The 18,195-nt window shown below is 49.0% G+C and overlaps 1 protein-coding gene across 4 annotated transcripts in view; it reads right to left on the bottom strand.

The window, feature by feature from the left end:
* Positions 1 to 17,830, bottom strand: part of LOC103649701 (protein RST1) — a 37,917-nt gene extending 20,087 nt beyond the window's left edge. The window contains exons 1-7 of one of the 4 annotated variants that reach the window (XM_008675433.2): positions 17,052 to 17,830; positions 16,282 to 16,365; positions 15,217 to 15,493; positions 14,288 to 14,538; positions 9,226 to 9,397; positions 8,944 to 9,134; positions 704 to 804 (exon numbers count right to left, since the gene is read on the bottom strand). In XM_008675433.2, coding sequence (XP_008673655.1) covers positions 704 to 804; positions 8,944 to 9,134; positions 9,226 to 9,397; positions 14,288 to 14,538; positions 15,217 to 15,493; positions 16,282 to 16,365; positions 17,052 to 17,720 — 1,745 coding nt within the window. In that variant the 5' untranslated portion in view covers positions 17,721 to 17,830. Of the gene's footprint in view, positions 1 to 703; positions 805 to 8,943; positions 9,135 to 9,219; positions 9,398 to 14,287; positions 14,539 to 15,216; positions 15,494 to 16,281; positions 16,366 to 17,051 lie in introns of all 4 variants that reach the window. The other 3 variants (XM_008675431.4, XM_008675434.4, XM_020550097.3) reach the window with 3 other exon arrangements.
* Between the last annotated feature and the right edge of the window lie 365 nt (positions 17,831 to 18,195).

Genomic DNA, 18,195 nt, shown 5'->3' with positions numbered 1-18,195 from the left:
GTACAAATTTTTGTATCTTAATGTAGATAGTGTCTGAATCGGTGAATCCTGAAAACTTTCAGTTCTACAGTAGAGCACTGTAAACCACTGTTTTAAAGGTGTCGCCTAGGCAACGCCTAGGCGTCCAGGCGGCGATTCATCTCCTAGGCACCTTGCACGCCTACCTCGCCTAGGCGCCGTCTAGGCGTCCAGACGGCGGTCCAACACCTTGTCTCGCCATACCGCTTTAAAAACCATGTTGTAAACTTTTTTAGAAAAAAAAAACGTCTACCTATGATTGAAATACAGATGTTGTATTTTTCCATAAAATAAATGTAACCTGCACCAATCTACATTGGCTCTTATTTGTTCTTAAATTTTCAGAAATTGTCCACTCCATGTGTTTTTGATATGATCTGAACGCTGAAGTCTATTTTTTTCTCCAACATCAATCTACATTTGCTCTTGTTTGTTCTTAAATTTTCAGAAATTGTCCAGTTCATGTGTTTTTTATATTATCTGAATGCTTAACTCTATTTTTTCTCCAATACCAAATAAAAGGATGGATTTTATTCATGTTCACATATAAATGGAGAAATGGAACCGAAGACAGGTCTATAGGAGTATATCTCAGAACAAGGCAACAAAGCTCAGTAGGCCAAGCAAATAAGAACCAAAAAGAAACTGAAGTTGGGCCCGCTTGTGATTAGTGCATTTAACTTACGAATTTGAGTCCCTTTTAAGCATTGGCGATATCCATTGCAGAGCTAGTGGAAGAACAAAACCATGTATAGCAAGTGATGGCAATGACTCTAGCAAACTGAGCTGCAAATCATATGTGAAACATGTTAGAATAGAATGTGCTTGTATATCAGGCTACGGTCATCTCAGATCAGAGGTCAATATAGTTGTTCTATAAAAGAAGAAGACCATAACCAACTCGGATTAAAGATAGGATAGAATCAGGTTTGATCTGTCATAGAAATGTGCAATGACTCTATCATGTTGTAATCAATTATGTCCTATATATAATCAGACCCCCTTGGCCCAATAGATCCGAGCGAATAGCTTAAACCTGGTGTCGTGTTTTCTTACATGGTAGTCAAAGCCAGCTCTACCCACCTCTAGAACTCTAGCCAAAGGCAAACGCAAGTCTCCATGACATCTACCTCAAGCTCTATAGTGCCAACGCCCCACCTAGGGCAATCCACGGTGAAGCTTATGAAGAACAACTTAGCGCTCTAGAAGGCGCAAGCTCTACCTATTCTCAGGGGTGCGCAGCTGCAGGGCTGCCTCGATGGCTCGGCTGTTGCACCAGAAGAGAAGATTAAACCAGGAAATGTGACAATTCATCAGGGGAACCCAATCTGGAGTACACCCAGTGGGCGGCGCTTGTGCAGCAAGTCATCGGTTTCCTCATGACCCCCATGACTCAAGAAGTCACGAGTCAACAGTAGTTTCAACCTACAAGACCCCTAGAGAGGTGTAGTCTGAGCTCGAGAAGACCTGTGTGTTGCAGTCTAGGGCAAGGACTATGGACACAAGGATCACCCTAACAACAACCAGAAAAGGTAACATGACTATGCTAGGATATGTTACCAAGATAAAATCTCTTGCACAGATGAGATGGCGTCTACAAAGAACATAGATAAAGAACTCGTCTCGTACATCCTGGTGGGACTTTTTTTATCGAATACGCAGGAGGGCTGCGTATCATTAAATTGAAGTAGAGGGAAAAAGGGCCTGTGGCCCGGGACAAACAGAACAAACACAACACAAACACACACTCACCCTTACAAAACACACACCACACAGACACATACGACACCCCAACACCCCCGTCTTTTAATAGGCTGTAAGACTTTCCTTTCTCTATCCAGGGTCAAAAAGAGAGCGCAAGTTCTTGGCTCCAGCAGAAACCCACAATCTCATCTCGTCTTTAAATCCATCCTCTAAGGTATTAAGGCAGGGTCGAGCTCCTTCAAAAACACACCTGTTTCGCTGCTTCCAAATACTCCAAGCCCCAAGGATTATCATACTATTAAACCCCTTTTTTTTGCTCTTGGGAATCTTGGTTGAAGCCTTTCTCCACCATTCAGCAAAAACTGAATCTCTTCTCTTAGGACCCACAGAAGAGAGACCAATGGGAGTTAAAATATTATGCCAAAACTGTCTTGTGAAGACGCAATTAGATAGAATATGCTGCACAGTTTCGTCTTCTTGGTCACATAGAACACAAATTTCAGGATGTTGAAGCCCCCTTTTTTTAAGTCTGTCCGCTGTCCAACATTTGTTATTTATGGCCAGCCAAACAAAGGTCTTACACTTAGGCGCTGCCCAGCTCTTCCAAATTCTTTTCCAGGGCTCAAAGGATTCTGCTCCAATGAATAAAGCTTTATAGGCAGATTTGGAGGTGTACAGACCATCGTTGCTAAATATCCACACATGCTGATCATTTGAATTTTGAAGCTGAAAAGATTCAATTACCTCCCATAATTGTAGATATTGCTCAATCTCAGCCAGAGAGAGATTCCTCTGGATATCTTGAACCCAGAAATGAGAGGTGAGGGCCTGCTGCACAGTCCTTACTTTTTTAAACTTCATCGGAACTGCAGCCGCAATAAGGGGAGCTATATCCACAATAGAATACCCATGAATCCACTTATCTTTCCAAAATAAAGTTGAAATACCATTACCAATGGTGGTAGACACTGCTATCTGAAATAAAGCTCGGGCCTGGGAAGATATTTTAAGATCCAGGCCACTCCAAGGCTTCGAAGGAGCAGTTTTTTTTTGATGATGAAGAGTAAGCCTTTGACCCGGTGGTCTTTGCTCTGGTGGCCCGTGTTGAGTAGGTCACTGTGGCTGAAGCCACCTCCCAGCTTCTCGGCTTCGATGCCATGATGAATCTACTTCATGGAAATTATCAAGCTTCTGCTAATGCTGCTGATCGAGGATGGAGGCAACAACCGCAGTTGTGACCGTGGTCGAGGCAGAGGGTGTGGTGCCTCCTGGTGGACTAGCCATCAAGGTGTGTCTTTATCCTCATCGAATCAAGCCCGATGCACTGACAAGATCTGCCAAGTCTGTGGCAAAGTAGGGCATGTTGCCATAGATTGCTAGTACTGCTTTGAAAAAAGCTACTCCAACACCAAGACTATTGTTGTGCTCACTCGTGGCACTCATGACTATGATGTCGACACTAATTGGTACCTCGACACGGCTGCAACTGATCACATCACGTCTGATCTGGAATTCTGGACAAGCTGACGTCCAGAACAAGTACAACAATATTGGTCATGTTGTTATTAATACCCCTGTGAAAACATTGCATCTCAATAATGTTTTACATGTTCCTCGTGCTACAAAGAATCTAGTTTCTGTCCATCGGTTTTCCCAACACAACTATGTCTCACTTGAATATTTTCCTTATCATTATCTGATTAAGGATCTGGACACGAGGAAGGTGGTAAATGTGAAGATGGTCTCTATCCCTTACCAAGCCTCCAGCGAGAGGCTCTTGGCGCCATCGAGATGTCCCCTCACCGATGGCATAGTTGTCTCGATCATCCATCACGTCCTTTCAGACTATTCAAAAATTAGTCAATCAAAAAAATTCTTGTTCTAGTGAGTCAGAAGAATCGGTCTGTAATGCATGTCAATAGACAAAGAGCCATCAGCTCCCATATCCTATATCAACTAGTGTTTCATCTAAGCCTCTTGAACTTGTATTCTCTGATGTATGGGGGCCTGTTCCTGATTCAATTGGTCGAAAAAAAATATGTCAGTTTTATTGATGATTTTAGCAAGTTTATCTAGATTAACATGCTTGAATTCAACTCTGAAGTCTTTGAAAATTTTGTTGAGTTTCATAATATGGTTGAGTGTCGCTTCAACACCAAAATCATTGTTGTCCGAACTAATTGGGGAGGCGAGTATCAGCATTTGAACTCGCTTTTCACCAAAACAGCAAAATGGTCCTGCTGAGAGAAAACATCGTTATATAGTTGAAGTTGGCCTAATTTTGCTTGTGCATGCATCTTGCCTCTGAAGTTCTAGGATGAAGCTTTTGTTGCTATGTGATATCCTGGCCATGGAGGATGGTGATATCCTGGTCCAAGGCTTAATAGATTGATAGAATATTCATACCAGCAAGGTGCATCTTCTTTTTCGAAAGCATATCTCAAAAAAACATCTGGGTTAAGCGTGCTTGGCTCGGAGCAATGTGGGATGGGTGACCGACCAGGAAGTTTTCTCGAGTGCACATGACTACATGAGTGAGGACAAAATACAGGAGTGGAGGGGATGTTACATGTTGTTGCATATCTTATAAATCATGCACCTAGTAAGTTGCTTGATTATTCAACTCCTTTCAAAAAGTTGTGTCAACAAACCCCTGATTATTCTTTCCTTAAGATCTTTGCATGTGCAGGCTGGCCAAATTTGTGTCCTTATATTCTTATAATACTCGCAAGTTGTCTTGTTAGTGCATTTGTTGTGTTTTCTTAGGTTGTAACAGCATGCATAATGGGTACAAGTGTCTAGAAGTATCCATTGCGCACATTTATATTTCTCGTGATGTTGACTTTGATGAAGAAGGTTTTCCTTCTACAGAACTGCACCCTAATACATGTAGAACTTCATCATAATGCTAATGCTAAACTAAGGGCCAAAATCAATTTGTTGCCTTCAACTCTTTACCTTCATCTAACTATGACAACAGGGGCAATTGTAATACAACTGATCCTTTGTTGTCTAATGATTTATCTACTAATGCTAATGTTGCTGAGAAAGTTTTTGGAGATTCTGGTAATGACAGACATGACGAAGATGGTGAAGTTCTTGTTCGGTGTCAACTGATGCAGCAACACCTTTTGTGCAGGGTCAGTTGCCCTATGACCATCTATTATCAACACCCGGACCAGTTGTACAGAAGTGTGTTACTCCTCCCTCTATTACCAATGCTGGTCTAAGGGGGGGGGGGGGGGTAATGACTTGTCAAAAGCATCTCCGGGACCTGCAGGATCCCATGTTCGTGCTCCACCATCTCCAGCAAGACCATCGCAATCACCAGCACCAGGGGGCTCGGTCTCGAAAGGAGCAGGACCTTCAGAGGTCGACACTTCATCATCAGACACAGCAAAACCTGTTTACATCGATCATAGGCCTCGTAGGTGGCCGTGTTCAGCGCCTCAACCCAGTAGCAGGAGAGAAGAGAAGCCTGGAAAAGGAGGCAACAAAACATATTAGTGGTGGTGTGAATCATGCGCTCGATTCAACCATTCTGAGGGGAGGTGTGAGGACACAACATCCGCATCTACACGCCATGGGAGAGAAAAAAGGTGTGAGACGTGAAGTTATCAAACTCTCGTCCGTTATCGCACTGAACAACCCAGATGATGCGACCAAACTGAGTCAACACACATGCAAAGAAGTGAGAAAGATCGGTGAAGGTGTCACACTTACGGTGGAAGGTGACAGTACCGGGATTAGGAGTGGTGTGGTACGATGCGCCAAAATCAACAACCTATTCGGTGGGAGCAGTAGGAGAGAGTAGTGGTGACATGAGGCGCGAGGAGAGAGCCAAAAAAGGCACCCCCACAAAGCCGATAGGATGACCGCTGGGACCGCTAGTGGCGAGCAGACCAACGACGGGCATGATCGGTGATGACGGTGATGCCTCTATCGTCATGGAGACGATGGCACCGGAACACAAATGGCCCGGAAGCGTGACGCCCCTCCTAAGGGGAGATCGGATGGTGGCAGAGCTTGATACAGTCACAAAGAACCGGTTCATGGTCCGATCAAATGCCACGAATGTGCCTCGGGGAAGCAGTCTGTCGTGAAGGGAGACACACACATGATAGGGAGGCACATGGAACCGACGGAGCCAAGGACGAGCATCAAGGTAGCAGGCACAAAGAGGGAGACCGAAAAGGTAGTGACGGACAATGAAGGAGCGCGTGCGGTGGGGTCGGTCGGCGCGGTAGTTGCCGCCATAGTGGGCACCATAGAGGTGGAAAGCGCATCCGCGGCGAGGGTGTATGCATCGGAAAAGAGAGAAGGCAGGGCTACGGAGGGGCCGTCAAGGAGAGGCGTTGCAGCGAGGGGCGGGGTGGAGGGAAGGTGGAGCGAGAGGCATCGTAGCGAGGAGCGCGGTACAGGGAAGGTGGAGCACGCTAGCATGCTCGAAGGAGAAGAGAGGCAGCAAGTCGTAGGTGGGTGAGCAGACGGTTGCACCGGGCACGAGAAGTGTTGGGCACCCGAGAACGGGGTGCCCAAATAAAGCCCAGAAACTCCTTGAAACGGCCCACTAACTGACTCTCCGTCGAGCAAACCCGCGAGGCAGAGTGGACACTCCTAAGTCTCTGCCGAGCAACCCCGCGAGGCGGAGCGGACAACCAAGCCTCTATCGAACAACCCCGCAAGGCAGAGCAGACAACCAAGTCTCTGTCGAGCAACCCTGCGAGGCGGAGCGAACAACCAGGTCCTCCGCCGAGCAACCCCGCGAGGCGGAACGAACGACCAACCTTCTGCCGAGCAGTACCGCGAGGCGGAGCAAACGACTAGGTCTCGTGCCAAGCAATCCGACAAAGGAGAAGGGCTGATCCAACGCTGCTGACCCACGTCAGCAGGACAAGACACGTCACCACCAAACCACGTCCGGGCCAAGAGTACGATGTCGAAAAGTCCCTGTCAAAGGCAATGGTATGCCACCGCATACAGTCTCAAGCGAACCCCCACTGTCGTGTGGGGCCAGTCAACCCTGGTCGTAGGGACCTCAGCATCGGAGTCTCTACAGTGACCCACATACAGGAAAGGACAGGACGATACACCATACCGGGTGTACGCCTACGCATGCTGGAGGTGACGCGAGGTTCATGATAGAAGACAATGCCACAGCAAGCACGACCCTAAGCTCTGCCATAAGTCTACCCTATTGTACCCGTCAGACGCCGCTACATCAACATCGAACTTGCTACAGGGATCCGTATGACAAGCGGGCAAGGCGGTATGCCATACCAAGAGTACGGCAGCGTACGACCCTACAGACAACGTCGTCAGGACTACGCCATCCAAGGGCAACCAGTCGAGCTCCCTCCAGTAGAATACAAGTTACCATTGTAAAGTCCGACTCTTGAGCTATAAAAGGGCAAGTCCACTTTCTTTCTAGAGACACAAGCACACCTGTTATAACACGCTACAAGCAATACTACAATCAGCACTACACTGGAGTAGGGTGCGAGCCCGAACCAGTATAACCCCTTGTCTCAGATTCCTCGTTGAGTCCCAGTGATTCACCATTCAAAGTGAGTCCACGCTAGCATCCCCTGTCGAACACAAATCTTATTGTCCCCCGGTTTGCAAAACCACGATAGGAAGGATTGGAGGTCGGCTATAGGGCACGAGGACGAGAGCTAGCACGCAGAGGTAGTCGTCGGCGCAGGGAGGGAGGCCCACGGCCGCGGGGATGGTCGTCGCTGCGCGGGAAGAGGCGCAGGGGTGGGGACAAGTGCTGGCGCGTAGGAGGTGTCGGCGCTGGGAGGGAGGCCATCGTTGGATTTTGGGATCCTCGGCTCGTCCTCCCTGGTTGCACCCGCACACTGGACCTTGAGCGAAAAGTCGCACAGGCACGGATTGTCGTTGACCGCGGTGAGGCCCTAGTTGACGATCAAGCCGACGGTGAGAGGGATCCGCAGAGATCAAGGCAAATGAAGACGGGGGAAGTTGTCAACGACCGTGTCTAGGGAAGAACGGCGGGGAGCAGGGGCTACGAGTGAGGGAGGGGTCATCATGGGGGGCCAGGGCGCCGATTGGGTGGTGGCAGATGACGGGAGAGAGATCCAGGTCGCCGGCAGCTGAATCCATGGTGCTAGCGACTGGACATGATCTTTGCTTTGATACTGTGTTAGAGTGGACTCACTAACCAATTTAATCCAAAAGCTTAGGCTGTTGGGAAAAGGTAGGCAATCCACTTATACACTTTAACACCCCCACTCACATGCAGCCAAAGAGGAAGGCGTAAATGTGGAAAATAAAGGGCGGAGGCACAAATGAAGCTTCTGCCATGATTCGAACTCGAGACCTTTGGCTTTGATACCATGTTAGAGATATAACAACAGAAACTCTAACCGTAATTGGGTAGGAGATATATTAATATATATCCAAGTACATGGGCCAAGGCCCATTACAGTGATAGAATACAAAATACGCTAACAAAGAAGAACAGCTTAAACCTGGTGCCGTGTTTTCTTCCAAAAGACATGACATATACTCTAATCTTTTTGCAATATATGACGATGTTTGTGTTGCTTTTGCAGTTGAGGCAAAACAGAAATGTAGCATGTTCCAAAAAAACAAAACAGCATTAGCACTTGCAGTTAAATGTAGCATGTTCCAAAATTCAAAACAGCATTAGCACTTGCAGTTAGGTACATATCAGATAACTGGAACCACAATTCAGCATGCTCAACCACTTGTACCACTGGTGGTTAATGAAAGCAAGAACAACTATTGCGCATCTTAAAGACAATGGCTGGTAGAATATACAATGTGAGGAGGTGGTTATGGCCTTGTGGGGAAGAGGCTGGGCCTAATGGAGGTAAGGGCTGCCAACAATGTGGTGCCACCCAGCAGCGGTAAGGGACTGAACCTAGGTACCCTTTCATGTCACCAGAGCCTCCTCCATCACAAGTATGTATGCACTAGTAGTCCTCAATTTTTCTACTTCTCGTTCATAGAAATAAGTTATTATGAGTTTATGACCCCTTCTACAAACTTACATCCAGATCCTATTTCCTTTACAAACATGGATTCTCAATTTGCAAGGCCACAGTATTGATATTAAAAATCAATTTTTAACAGTGTCCTTCAGTTTAGATTTGATTATTAGAAGCCCATCCTAGTGTGCTTTGGTTCCTCATTATTTGCATTCAAATATGAAAGGAACATGAACTTGCTCACCGAGATTTCCGCTGAAAATTTACCGCTGCTGCATAGAATCTTGCTGTAGAAGAGGATAACTACAAAAAGTGGCATACCCAATCTTGGGTCCGATGTGCCAAGCATGGCCAAAGATTCTGCTGCAGAAGTACCAAGTTTTGGATGCATTACCAAAACAGATGCTACAGAGCTTATCAGAGATGATATGGCTACTGCAGGAAATTAGATGGAGCAATAAGTTTGAGGGTCATATAAAGATAAATGGATAGGCAGCTTGCAGAAAGCACAAGTAAAGACCTCGACCTGAAGTCGTTTTTGAAGACCTGACATCTAATGTATGCTTTTCTCTGTGAAGGGCTGTCAGATAGGCATTTATTTGATGAGTCCAATAATTTGCTTCCAAGTCACTCTGGCCAGAATCAGGTGAGGCCTTGGTAGCTATGTACTTCATAAAACTGAAGCATGATGAAGATGGCTGTGCACAGGAAGCAGAAATTGGATAGACTTATATGAGTACATACTGTTAGAGTGTTGTTTATGTTACTGTGTATACCTCTATTGTAATGGGCCTTGGCCCACAACACTCTTCTATATATATACACTCCCAACCCTGATTAGGGTTAGGGTTTCATTCTCCAACTTGGTACCAGAGCCAGTTTTCTCTCTTCTCCCCTTCCTCCCACCCCACAGCCTCTACTGTAGCTGCTGCTACAGTCCCGCAACCGGTACTGTCCACCACCGGCCGCGCCCTCCCCTCCTCGTCGACGATGCCTCCCTGCTGGCCGCGCCCCTCGTCGGACGCGTCCCCTTCCCGCCAGACCCCACCCCCCCCCCCGACGGTCATGCCCCGTCCGATGGCGCGTGCTTCCCGCCGAACGCCCCCCCCATAGGCCGTGCGCCCCCTCCGACGGCGTGTGCTTCCCGCCGGACAGCCGCGCCCCTCGACGACCGCACGCCACCCGCCGGAATCGGCACCTCCAGTCACCCCAGTCGCGACGCCCTCGTCGCCGACTGACGTGGCCTCGCCGGAGCAGCAGCAGCGACCAGCTACCGGATCCGGCCTCCCCGTTCCCTCGCTGTCGTCGGTGACCCGCGCCCAGCCACCTCGTCGGTGGTCTGCGCCTCGTCGCGGCCTCTCTGCTCGGCCACGCCAAGGCCCCAGGCTGTCGGCCTCTACTCCCTCCTCGTTCTAGCCTGTGCAGGAGCTAGGCACTGCTGGACCTCGCCTCCGCTCGCCCTAGTCTGCGCCCCTTCCTCCATGCGATGCCGGACATGAACCAAGCCATCGGCCAGCTCTCCTCGGGCTCCGCTACACGCGTCGTCGCGGCCGCGGGAATCTTCCCCGCTGCCCTCACTGCGCAGCAGCAGCACACACGGCGCTCCCACCTCGTCGTTCCCGCCACCCCCTCGGCTCTTGTGCCTCCTTTTCCCTGTCATGTGTGCATCTTCCTTCACATTGGCCCGCTTCTCCATGGCCCTCTCGTGGCCTTTGATCCAGTCCTGAACCTAGTTCTCTGTGACTGCGTCGAGCTTCATCCCCAGGCGGGACGCCACGCTGCTGGACCGCTTGTTCTCCCTAGTGTTGCGATCACCTTCCTGCTTATTGAGGCCTCGTCGCCTCCTCCACCCAGGCCCGCTGTCACTATGCTCGCCACTCCCGCCCCCAGTCCTCCATCTCCACCGATTGGGTGGTCGACTCCGGAGCCTCATTCCACACCACTCCTACCACCAGCTCGTTATCTCACTTCCACCCTCCTCACCCCACCCCTCCTTCCTCTATCGTCGTGGGAAACGGTTCCAACCTCCCGGTCACCTCCATAGGTGCCTCAGTTCTTCCGGGACCGTTCTATCTTAACGACGTCCTTGTTGCACCCCATCTGATTCATCCCCTCCTCTATGTTCGTCGCTTCACTAGTGACAACCACTGCTCTATTGAGTTCGACCCCTGGGGGCTCACCATTCGCCACCTTACCAATCGTGTCGAGCTCGCTCGTTGTGACAGCTCTGGCCCCCTCTACTCTATTTGTTTGCCATCCACTCACCCCACCAGCGTAGCCTCCTCTCATGCTCTTGCTACTACCACCACCTCTGTCGTCTAACATCGTCGTCTCGGGCACCCTGGACCTAACGTGATGTCCCACCTCTCCAGCCTCTCAGTTATCTCCTGTAGCTGGGGCTCCGCTAAGCGCCTCTATCATGCTTGTCAGCTCGACCGTCGCTCTCATTTTCCTTTTTCCACTTCCACGTCCAGGGCTGCTCAGGCCTTTGACCTTGTCCACTATGATCTCTGGACCTCTCTCGTCATCAACCTCTCTGGTTACAAATACTACCTTATCATTCTGGATTATTTCTCTCACTTTCTTTGGACTTTCCCGCTTCGGTTGAAGTCTGATACCTTGTCCACCCTCACACACTTCTTCGCCTGGGTCTCCACCCAGTTCTGTCGCCCAATTCGTGCCCTTCAGTGTGACAATGGTCGCGAGTTCGACAACTCCGACTCTTGCTCCTTTCTCTCCCACGGCGTTTAGTTGCGTCTCTCGTGCCCTTACACCTCTCCCCAGAACGGTCAGGCCAAACGCATCATTCGCACCACTACCAACATGATTTGTTGCCTGCCTCCTCTTTCAGGCGTCTCTCCCTGCTAGCTATTGGGCAAAGGCCCTGAACACCACTACCCATCTCCTCAACCCCCCCCCCCCTCGAAGGCGGTGAGCCACCACACTCCCCACTTCGCCCTGTATAGCACAGCCCCCTCCTACGACCACTTCCGTGTTTTCAGTTGTGCCTGCTACCCCAACACCTCCACCACTGCTCCCCACAAGCTATCTCCTCGCTCGACTCGTTGCCTTTTCCTTGGTTACTCTCCTGACCACAAGGGGTACCACTGCCTTGACCTCCTCTCTCATCGTGTCATCGTCTCTCGTCATGTCATTCTCGACAAAGACGTTTTTCCTCTTGCTGGTTCCACCCTGCCTCCTGATCTCGACTCACTCCTTGAGTATGATCTTGATCCTCCACCAATGATTCCTCCGCTCGCGCCTCTCCCCACACCGCGCGCGATCCAGGCACCCCACCATACGCGGCCCCGTCGACCCCGCCTGGGTCGCCCGCGACCACGCGTGACTTTGTCGACCCCTCCCGCGCCATGCGTGGCCCGCTTCGCCGACCCCGCCCTCGTCTACCACCGCCGCGAGCGGGCCACTCCCTCGGCTCCTGCTGACCCGACCCCGTCGACAAGCGTGGTTCGCTTCACCGACCCCGCCCCCATCTACCACCAACGCGAGCGGGCCACTCCCTTGGCTCCTAACGTACCGTCGGCCCGCACCGAGCCTCCCGTGTACCACCCGGTCGCCATCCACCGCGCCCCCGGGCACGTCCACCCGATGGTGACCCGTCACGCAGTCAGTGTTCTCCGCCCCATCGACCGACTGATCCTGGCGGCTGACACGGCTGCCACTCCTCCGGACGCCTCCTCGGTCCCCTCCTCCGTTCGCGCTACCCTTGCCGACCCCCACTGGCATCGCGCTATGGAGGAGGAGTACGCGGCCCTGATGACTAACCACGCCTGGGACCTGGTCACCGGCAAGTGGCTCTTTTGCCACAAGCTGACCTCGGACGTCTCCCTCGACTGCTACAAAGCCCGTTGGGTCCTTCGGGGTTTCACCCAACGGCCCGGAGTGGACTACAACGAGACCTTCAGCCTCGTCATCAAGTTCGTCACCGTTCGAGTCGTCCTCTCCCTCGCCCGCTCTAGGGACTTGACGATCCATCAGTTCGACGTCAAGAATGCCTTCCTCCACGGCACTCTCACGGAGACTGTCTACTGCAGCCAGCCCACCAACTTCGTTGACGCCGCTCGTCCGGATCTGGTTTGTCGGTTGAACCGCTCCCTGTACGGCCTCAAGCAGGCGCCGCGGGGCTGGTACAGTCGCTTCGCCTCCTACTTGGCCTCCATCGGCTTCGTTGAGGCCAAGTCGAACATGTCCCTCTTCACCTACCGGCACGGCGACGACACCGTCTACCTCCTGGTCTACGTCGATGACATTGTGCTCACGGCATCCACTACCGACCTTTTACAGTGCACGATCGTCGCCCTTCAGCGGGAGTTCGCGAAGAAGGACCTAGGGCCCATTCACCACTTCCTTGGCATCACCGCCGAGTGCCGGCCTAAGGGTCTCTTCCTCCACCAGCGTCAGTACACCATCGACATCCTAGAGTGGGCTGGCATGTCCGACTGCAAGCCCTGCTCCACGCCTGTCGACACTTAGGCGAAGCTCTCTGAGGACGACGGGCCCTCGATCGCCGACGCGACGTCCTACCGGAGCCTGACCGGAGCCCTCCAGTACCTGACCTTCTCCAGGCCCGACATCGCCTACGTCGTCCAGCAAGTGTGCCTGCATATGCACACCCCGCGGAGCCCCATCTCACCGCTCTCAAGCGGATCCTACGCTACCTCCGCGGCTCCCTCGACTACAGCCTTCTACTCCGACCCTCCCCAACGTCAGAGCTCATGGTCTACACCGACGCTGACTGGGCTGGCTGTCCCAACACACACTGGTCCACTTCCAGTTATGTCGTGTTCTTAAGCACCAAACTCGTCTCCTGGGCCGCCAAGCGGCAACTCGTCGTCTCCTGCTCCAGCGCGGAGGCCGAGTACCGCGCTGTGGCCAACGGTGTGGCAGAGGCCTCCTGGTTGCGCCAACTTCTCCAGGAGCTCCACAACCCCCTCTAGTGTGTCGTCCTCATCTACTACGACAACACCAGCGTGGTCTACCTCTCCAATCTCGTGCAGCATCGACACACGAAGCACGTGGAGATCGACCTGCACTTCGTCCGTGAGCGTGTCGCCACCGGTGACGTTCGGGTTCTCAGTGTCCCCACCACGCTGCAGTTCGCCGACATCTTCAGCAAGGGGCTGTCGTCGAGTGTTTTCGCCGAATTTCGATCTAGTCTTAACATCTATAAAGGATAGAGTTGCGACTGCGAGGGGTGTTAGAGTGTTGTTTATGTTACTGTGTATACCTCTATTGTAATGGGCCTTGGCCCACAACACTCTTCTATATATATACAGTCCCAACCCTGATTAGGGTTAGGGTTTCATTCTCCAACTCATACTACACAAGAAATCCAAAACAGGATTTCAGGAGGTGGACTAGAAGTCAAAGGAACACAAGTATAACAGGGTTAACCACATCCATATACGGTATTCATACAACATCACCATCTGCAATTATTAGTATGGCTGCAAAGTATTGGACTGTCAACATGCATGTAATCACTATCATCTGATGTGGTGCCAAAAAAACTCAACCCACAACAAATGCAAGAGAAAACAGACACAATGGACTAAGGACAAAACAATCACCTTGGACCATAGATGATGCAAAAGTTTAGGAAGAAGAAGTGCAGGTTTGCTTATGTGGTAACTCGTTGAAATATCTTGTTCCTCTGATGAATGAGAAGCTGGCAAGTCTAAAACAAACAAGCTGAACCTTGACAGAACATGATATGCCACTGCTTTCACAGATTTGGATGGTGAAATGGTAAGGTTGATAACTGCCAGAACACAGAGAAGCTCCACACTGACGTGATGTGTTTGTTCTTTACTGTCAAGCACTGCAGCCATACACATATATGAAACTTTACAATGATAATAATTGACAGGCATTGTATGCCATGTCAATGGTAACAAAAGTAAGGTTAGATTGACTGCACATCCTATAAAAGGATTGAACTAAACATCACTTCCTCTGTATTCAAATATGCCTTTTGGTTCCAAATGTTAATGGTCATGGTATGTTTCAACGTTTGTCATAAAAATCTAAAAATTTACTGCTAACAAGTATGCTATTTAATCTCTGAAGAGATTTTTGTCTAGCATATCTATCATATCAGTGTGCACCCAGTTTAATTTGAGTTTCATTGATTTTTGTCCAGCCCACAAGAAACACATACATGAAGACATGAAGTGACAAATATATGAATGATATGGTCAGGGTTTGCATTGAAAATATAGATAGATATCCCTCTAAAAATTATGATTTTATTCAGCCCAAATGATTTGTATGCTGCAAACCTTCTCCAGGTGGACTATTACATGCAAAGCAAACCAAAACTCTCATCAAATTTAGTGAAGAGAAAGATGATACCCATTCCATGCTTAAGATTATTGGTATGAAACAAAACACAGTAGCTTAAGATTAGAAAAATAAGAGAACCAAGTTCCTAGCCCCTCCAGCAGTTGGATTTGGAAATTTACAGAGCGCTTGTGATTATGAATATTTGGGAATGTACCATTTTCATATTTCCAATCAATCAAAAAGCTCAGAAGTTTCAAGGCAGCTAGCTGTTCATGTTCAAACTCTAGCCCAGTGAGAGAGTAAGAAAGAGAGCTAAGGACAACAGAAATCTCAGGTATATAGCATAATCCAAGATCCTTTTGCACCAAGAATAAATGTTTTGATAACCCAAAAATTGTTGAATCAATTCCCAGAAATTTTTGATGAAATGAATATTGTGATAGGAGTGTTTCCATCAATGTCGCACTACTTGCTTGAGCATCATATGTAGGCTGTTAAACAAAAAAAGTCACCAGGATGTTATATATATGATATGAGGCACAACAATCATATAAGAACTTGAATTCAAGTAATTGCACGAAAACAAACATCGATTAATTGCACCTCATCAATGAGTAATAAAACAAGGGAGAAGTTCAATGTTAAGTCAACCTAATTAAGTAATAAAACATAGAAGTTCATATGTAAAACAAAGCTACGTATACAGTTAATGCATCACAGGAACACTTATACGATGGGGTACTTCTAAAGCAAAGAATCTGCTCATAACAATTACTGAATAGTCCACGCACCAAAGAAATGATGTAATAACACCATAATATCACACCATGCAGGAGTATACCACTGCAAATCTACAAAATTTCAGAAAATATTGCATGTAATTTTTAAAAATTGTACCCTTTTGTTTCATGGATCATGATAAATCAAGTGGGGAAGTATACTGATAGGTATTAGGTATATATGTCGACAGAATGCATCCAGTATAAACTAAGTAACAAACTCTGCCCAAATGGATAAGTCCATTAACTGGATTCCACGACATTATCAAATTTTCATCAAGTGATAAAGATTCCACTAATGACCATCCTCAATCCATTTAAAATGTTCTAGAGACCAGCAGATATCATCTCTATTAAGAGCATAAACAAATTTTCTAGTCTTATCTTAATAAGTAGAATAACCTAGTGTAGAGGCCATCCGAACATCTCATTGGTTAATTTGCAGCCATTAGTAACTCTAATATTTCATTGCACAAATTAAGCAAAAGGAAGACTGGTACCATTTGACCATGAGCTAACTTCCTCAGTAGCACGACATAAGCATCAACCAAACACTCTGCGGAACTAAGCCATAGCCGCACTTCCTGAAGAAAAGAAAGAATAAGTAATTAAAAAAACTCATATGAAGATAATTATTGCGAACAGCATACTGCAATGTAGCACATCTCCAGATATGACATATATAGTACGAGCATCTCAAACCTACAATTTTTCCCTACCTTTTTTGTTACAATGTGATCTATGAACCAATCCGGACTAGACAATAACAGTGGAATCACTGATGAAGTCATCACTTCCATGATGGAATGCACACCAAAACTGCTATCAGAATTAGTCCAAAACATCAACAACAAAAAAAACTCGACCTGCGGATAAGACCGCCCCCATAGCATTATATTAAAAAGAAGACTTTTCTCACGCAGGTCGAGAAAACCCTCGAACCTTTGTCTCACCCATACACAGCGGCACCGTAGCCCATATTAAAATGAATGCGACCGGATCCAGGTCTTAGATCTGTGCTTTGGTATGAGACAGAGGAGGGGATTTTTTTTAACCACGGCCTGAAATTCGCTCATATGGGAGTCAAACCCAAGACTTGAGGATCACTAGTCAGACCACCTAACCAACTCGACTAGAGGCCCTTTCACATTAGACCAAAACATCACAGTACACATTGGTGAGCTCCTATTTGCACAACAGCTCGCAGAATTGCTAACTACAGCATCACTGGGAGTAAGAAAGTATATAATCCTCGAGACCACACAAATACCTGATCGTCCCCGCGGCCGAAATGCAGCATGCTGTCTTGGAGCATCTTCAGAACCGGGATCGCGACACTAGCCTTCCCTGCTGCCACGGCTGCTGCGGCCAATGCACCGATCAAATCCCTGGCAAATGCGGCGTCCCCCTTCCTCACCACGGAGAACATCACGAACGGCCTCAGAAACTTGACCACCCAATCCACCCGGTCGGCAACCATCCCGGCTGCCTGCCGCATCAGCTCCGCTCGAGCGCCGTCAGCCCCCGACGCGAGCGCCTGGATGAAGGGGTGGTCGTGGGCCGGGAAGCGAGAGCCGGAGCGGAGGGCGCAGGTTGCGAGCGCGGAGACTGCCTTGACGAGGCAGGAGGCGAGCAGGGGGGACGGTGAGGCCGCGAGGGGCGCGATGAGGAGCGGGAGGGCGACATCCGAGGGGAGGAGATCGGGGCGGGTGGCGGTGAGACGGGCGATGGAGGCCGCAGCGTGCGCGGCGACTGCAGGGTGGGGCGAAGCGAGGAGGGCTGAGGTGGCGTCGTGGGCGGCCGCTGGGAGGGGCGCGGGGAGGGAGAGGAGGTGGCGGAAGACGGCCCCAACCGCATGGCGTTGCAGTGTGGGGTCCGGAACCCGGGTGCGGTCGACGAGGCGGGAGAGCGCCGCCGTGGTGGAGGAAGGCATAGCCATGGGCGGTGGCCGGAGACGGCACTGGCCACTTGGAAGAGAACGGAGCTGGGGGTGGTTTTTTTAGCGTTGGGCCTGTTTGGGAGTCCGTTTCATCCCAGCCCAACACCTCTAGCCTAAGGCTCCGTTGGCTTCTCTTTATTATAGTCTCTATGACATAAGATGGCTTCTCTTTATTATAGTCTCTATGACATAAGATGTTTAAAGCCCAGTTAAAAATATTAAATATAGTTTAATTATTATAAAACTATTTTATAAATGAAGACTAAACAATAAGAAGAATCATGCTATAGTAAATATTTGTTAATTATACAGTAATTATGTTTAATAAATTTGTCTTGTCATTAAGTCTTCAACTGTGTAATTAATTTTATATTTAGACTATGTTTAATACTCGTAGTAGCCATTAAAATATCTGATGTGATATGTATTAAACTTTAGTGTAGGGAATCAAACACCCCTAAGAGTAATGCATCAG

Source organism: Zea mays, chromosome 3 (genome assembly GCF_902167145.1).
Source record: "Zea mays cultivar B73 chromosome 3, Zm-B73-REFERENCE-NAM-5.0, whole genome shotgun sequence".
Taxonomy (NCBI): Eukaryota; Viridiplantae; Streptophyta; class Magnoliopsida; order Poales; family Poaceae; genus Zea; species Zea mays.
This window is presented reverse-complemented; position numbering and strand designations above follow the sequence as displayed.